This window comes from Atractosteus spatula, chromosome 6 (assembly GCF_055471065.1).
Source record: "Atractosteus spatula isolate fAtrSpa1 chromosome 6, fAtrSpa1.hap1, whole genome shotgun sequence".
In the NCBI taxonomy this organism is placed as follows: Eukaryota; Metazoa; Chordata; class Actinopteri; order Semionotiformes; family Lepisosteidae; genus Atractosteus; species Atractosteus spatula.
In genome coordinates, this window is record NC_142711.1 from 22,910,603 (window position 1) to 22,916,602 (window position 6,000).

Consider the following 6,000-nt stretch of genomic DNA (forward strand, 5'->3'; position numbering starts at 1 on the left):
TTACTCCACTTCCACTGATAAGAAGTTAGCTAGCTAAATGGACAAGTTTAAACAGTCTTCTGAAATTAAACAACACCTGAAGAAGGTTCCACAGCCAAAACATTGTCTCTCCTTTTTCCTTCAGCATGGAAGGAACCTTTACTTGTTCCTTTGCAGTCTTCTGAAATGCTTTCGGTCTCTGATAAAGCAAGTCCCATTCATCCATTTTCTAACAGCTTCATCCAATTCAGTAAAGCAAGAGCCTTTATTGTTAAAAGTTCAGCTTGACAGAATCCAATGGCTTTGATGACATTTAACGATGATGACAGCATTCCAGAAAATACAGAGGGTCATGGGATTAGATGACCAATTAGTAATCAAATTTTAAGACCCATAGCCAATCTGAGATAACCATGGGCTTTTAGGATCATTTACATTCTAGGAACTTACATGGTCCAATCAAGTTGTATGTTTGTACCTTTCCCCAGAGAAAAAACACCACAGGTTACAGCTTCTATGACTGGCATTGTATATTAATTTGACATTGACTAAACTTTCTGTTCAGAACGTCTTAGTTTCATCAAAGCAATGGGAGAGTTTCCTGCAGGATCAGAGTGGTAGGATTCTCCTAGTTACTCTCTCCATAGGGTTAAGAAAAGGCAGACCCCATGGTTTCCAAGACAACATTAATACACCCCTGGTACTACATCGCAGGTTCAAAATGAAAATTCTTGGCTCTTTTCAAAACACACAAGGAAATGCCTTATGTATGAGGTCTGAATGTATGGTTTACTTGACTGTCATTTCTTAGGAATTCACCAAGTAAATTCTGCACAATTTTCCAAGCAAATACTTCTTCCAAAAGCAATGCAAGCTTCTGGCAATACCATCTTTAGCTCTGATACAGTATCTGGAGCCCAGAAAAGGATTTAAAGACAAGTCTGCAATGTAAATGATTTCAGAAGTCTGTAACTGCTGGGAATTGCATGTTACATGCATTAAACATTAAATCATTCTGTAGTCACTTATTATAGTTATACAGTAAATAAAAAAACGTATTTGACATGTCCTTCCTCTAAATTAAAATCTCTCAATGTAAGCACTGTCAATAGATTATCCCAATAACTCTGGCAGTGAATCTCTGAATAACATAAAAGTCAATTTTAGTTCTTATATACGTGAACTTGTGATTGAATGTTCAGGTTCACAATTTAACCCTGAACAGATTGTGTTCCTATCTTTAATAGTAAAATTTATGAATCAAGTACTTGGTGAAACAGAAATTTGAATTGTGTTTGCACATGGAAGTACATATAATCTACTATAACAGTCAAGTCCAATAGGACACATTTAACATTTATGCAGAAAGAAGTGATCTTATACAGGCTGAATTAGAAAATGAAACAGTCCATACAAAATTATTGGAAAAAATAATGAGGTGTCTTAATTTTGGAGCATTGTGATATAATTGGATGCTGCTTATAATGTAGTTTTCTTGCACTGTTTTCATGCTTTTTAATTTTGTGTATGTATAAAATATAGCTGCTTTGATGCAAGACAAAGTTCAGAGAAATCAGACAAAGTACTATGATTTAATTAACTCAAAAGCACAAAGGTTTTTTGGACAGGAAGGCTTGGTGAATTCTATAACCATATTACAATTTTTAGTTTAAAAAGTCACACAACTACATGAATGGCCTATTCAGCAATAATTGTGGTCCATATAATTTAACAATAAATATTACTGTCTCTATAAGTACCCGCATTCAGGTAGTGAATCTGAGGGAAAGATTCAACCATCAAGACTAAGTAGCTTTCAAAACAACTACAGATCAGAAGAAGGATATAAAAACACTGGAAAAACTCTTAATATCTCTTTGAGCACAGTGAAGTCAGTCATTAAGAAGTGACAAATACACAGTACTCTGCCCCAGGCTTTCTGTCCAAACTGAGTCAAACAACTGCACCTTTGAAAGAGCTACAGAGTTCAATGACTGAGACAGGAGAAAATGTCAATGTGTCAACAACCTCCCAGTCACTCCACAAAGCTGGTCTGTAGGGCAAAGTGGCAACCCTTCTCAAGTCCCACATGGGGTGTACAACAAAGTGTTTAAGTAATATTGCAAACACAAGGCAAAAGGTTTTGTGGTCAGACAAGGTAAAATATAGGCTCTTTGTTCTAAATGCAAAAGCTCTACACATGGCATAAATCCAGCACAGGATGTCACCCAGTCAGCACCGTCTCTACTGTCAGGCATGGTGGTGGCAGCATTATGATATGGGGGGCTGTTTCTCATCAGTAGGGCCTGGGAACCTGTCAAGATTTTGTTTTTGCGGGTTTTATTGACATAACTTCTTTCACTCATAGAAGTGTTCAGTAGGTGAATACTTCAGCACGGCACAGTATGTGGCAGGAACTTGCAGCGGAGACGCGAGTTCTTGAGTTATGAAATGTGATGTAACCAACACAACCCAGTGCTCTGCACATTTCCCTCAGTGCCTTCCTACGCGTTTGTTTTCTTTGGTGGGGCACATTGAAAAGGCAATGCTTCAAGCACCTCTTGCCCTGGAAACCTGATTCTAAAAGCTTTAATGAAAATCCCCTCCATTAAAGTTGAAACGAGAAAGAATCAACAATGTCCAAATTCAAATACTTGAAAAAAAAATGTATTGCCACCTTTCTTAACCAAGGAGATTGATCCTGAATTACCGCAGCATGCATGTCCAAGTGTTGTTAGGAGATGGAAAAGTATGTTTCTATACTCACCTTCCTTCATTACCTCAAGGTTTTGTGACAGAAACCTTTATTACTTAAATACCCACATTTCTCGTTCTGACATAACTACTGTATTTTAAACTGATATAAATGATCAAAAACTTCAGTTACTCTAATAGGAAGGTGTCACTTTACAGGAGACAGAAATGTTTAAACAACTGGCAAATGAAATCCAGAACTGCAACAGGCTTTCCTAATCCTAAAGACGCGTAAAAGCTTCCATTCATGATGTTCAAACAGGGTAAAATTGTTTGAAACCTCTTTGAAATTCATCGGCTTGAATTTCTTTACGGTTATCTTACAAGCTCCCAACCCTCTGAAATGTTTCAGTACTAATATTGCGAGGGTGTACAGTAACTGAAACCACTTTGTAGCTGTGATAGGGCAGTTACTCCGATACTCAAAAGTACTTTTAAACAGTAACTAGACTTCAGTCTCTGCCTCTTGAAGCTTATAACCACTAGCAGTTTAAGTGCTGCTTTTTTCTTGTTAGCTAAAACAAATATCATGAATTGTTTACAACGGATAAGGCTCTGTTAACTTCATAAAGAAAATTACTCGTTATATTAAAAAAGACCTACTTAGTAAAATATTCTTCACAGAAAAACAAACGCTCCAGATGATGCTCTGTAGTTAAACACTATGTTCTGAATGGGTATTGTAAAGTAGAAGATATTGCTACAAAACAAGTGCACTTTCAAAATGTTACTCTTCATTTTACGTTACTTCATTTTATGTTACTCTTCATATCAGAAATGTCTGAAAAAATTCTCATTCAGCAGGGTGATGTTTATATCATATTTGGATGTACTACAAGGAAGATACCGGTATTAAGAATCTGCTACACAGCTTAGCGATATAATATGAAGTAGTGCATTGCAAATCCATGTGTGTGTGACATAAACCGAAATGTAGGTATTTAGCCGACAGCCGACTGCTACTTGTAATAACTTCCCCATGAAACCCATTGCTGTCCCGATGTTATGTCGCCAAAAACAGCACACTGGAGTGTTACGTGATCTCACCAGTAGACATATTTTTAAAAAACTAACACAAGGAATTCAGAACAAACCACTGCTACTTATTTCCCCCTCTGCAACCTTACAAACCTGGGCGAACAATGATAAATGGAAGGGTTTTGGAGTCGCAATTCAGTGTCTGTGTAACTCAGTATTCCTGGAATACTAACCACAGTGTCTTTACAGATGCAGTTTCCCTCCCTATCCTCCAGGGCCTGGTGTATTCAGGAAGCCTGGGGCTGGATTTGAAGCTTTTTAGCTTGTTTTTTTTTATTTATTCCACATGAAGTATTCACAATTTAATCCATAAAAATAGTGTGAGCATTAAAACGTATTTATTTCTGCACTTTACGTTTTCAAAACATAAGTGCAAATACACGCACCCTTTAATTTCGGCTGGTCCCTAACCAATCTACCTCCACTGTAAACTGCGCTTGAACAAAGCGATAAATAAGCTCACTGCATTTAAAAATGTATTGACCATGAATAAAGTATTCACAGTCGTATTAGGAAACTGATTTTTTGCCAAATAAAACCACGTAACCAGCTTAAAGTTTGAAGTCTGCAAATTGAAGGTTTACCAGTAATAGACAACGTTCAAATGTGGCTCTTAAAAAGTATTAAATTAAAGCTTTCAGAAAAATCTAAATCGTTGGTCTTGATTTGCTTAAATACATTTAACCAAACTCGCCAGCGCGCCCATAAAAGAAAAACTGTCCCTTTAATAAACGTTCAAGTAAGGAACTTTTGCGGGTTTACAACAGCCGGGTCCCGCCGCACTTAAAACACAAAAAAATAAATAAACAAAACTGTTAAATCTGACTACTACGCTACAACCCAGACTAACCCTGAAGTCGCTTCTTTCTCAGTCAGCGCCCGTCTATCTCTACAAATTAATCAATAGACCTTTAGGATTTCCCTTCCTTCTCTTTTTTCTCCCAGAAAAGCGCCATATTGAGCTTGCCGCACCATTCCTTGGGTTACAACATTGTTTCCAATGGGGAATTTTTTAAAGCACCAAAGCACAATACGAAGTAAAGAAAACTTACCTTCGCAATAGCTTTTTTGTATCTCATCACGGCTTGTTGAATAAGGCTGTGAACTTTAATATTTCCATCGCCACACGGAACCACCACCCTGGTCCTTCCAAAACACACTGTCACTTTCATAGTTACCGATATTTTCCACAAATCCCAAATCCAGAAGAAAAACAAAGGTGTAGTTTTCGTATGTAAAACCCTCCTTGGGACGTATTTCCTTTGGACTAGCAAAAAGTAGATCCAAAAGAGAGAGAAACGCGAAGATTTTCACCTTTTCTCCATGGTCGCTTTTTTAAGATGTGTGTTTCTGACCACCTGTTTAATGTTTCTGCGATCCTACTCTGATGTGCTGGCTAAACTGAAGCAGAAACGAACTGAACTGGGAAACCATCTCCCCACCCTGGTCACTGCGAGTATTGACGCTCTTGAAACTTCACAAGCAACCTCATTTCACAAACTGTATACTGTAAGTCTCGGGAGTGTCGTTGCCCCCTCCTCTTTAATAAAGATGATAGGTAAAATATGTTATCAGTTTATATACAATTACAGAACTCACGTGGCTTATGAACTATATTTGCTCTTAAAACTGCGATCACTATACTAAGCATCCCTTTAAAACTGTTGATATATCACTCCAAATGAGTTAATCAGCTAACACGAAAATGCAATCTTTTTGTACACTTAATGCCGATGATTATTTGGATTTAAATAATCTAATTTCTTAATTTATGTATATGTAACTAAAGACTAGTTTTGTTTAGCTTTAAACCAACTGAGCAAACATGAACAGAACATTTTTAGTTTTCTGACGTGAACATAGCCCGTTGAATATATCTGCATAAAAGTAATGCAATAAGCCACTAAAGCTGTTACACTGTAGCTTACTGCGAAATATTATCATTTATCAGGACTGCAAAGTCTGCGAGTCGCGTTGGGTTACAATGTATTACGCTTGAAAACCTAAAAGCTGGCGCAAGGAACTATTTTTTTAACTGTCACAGATGTACATATTATTATTATTATTATTATTATTATTATTATTATTATTATTATTATTATTATTGAGCGCAGATGTCTTGTTCTACACGGAGTAGCGGTTAGCGAATTAGTATTAACCTATTGGCAAAAAAAACCTGTTCGAGCAGAGGAAATGGTTGACAACTATCAATCATTTTTTTTATCAGCA

At 36.9% G+C, this 6,000-nt stretch overlaps 1 protein-coding gene across 2 annotated transcripts in view; it reads right to left on the reverse strand.

The window, feature by feature from the left end:
* LOC148832678 (partitioning defective 3 homolog) overlaps window positions 1–5,162 on the reverse strand; it is a 431,574-nt gene extending 426,412 nt beyond the window's left edge. For both annotated transcript variants that reach the window (XM_088918670.1, XM_088918669.1), the window contains exon 1: window positions 4,824–5,162. In XM_088918670.1, the coding sequence (XP_088774796.1) occupies window positions 4,824–4,943 (120 nt within the window). In that variant the 5' untranslated portion in view covers window positions 4,944–5,162. The remainder of the gene's footprint in view (window positions 1–4,823) is intronic.
* Window positions 5,163–6,000: the final 838 nt, after the last annotated feature.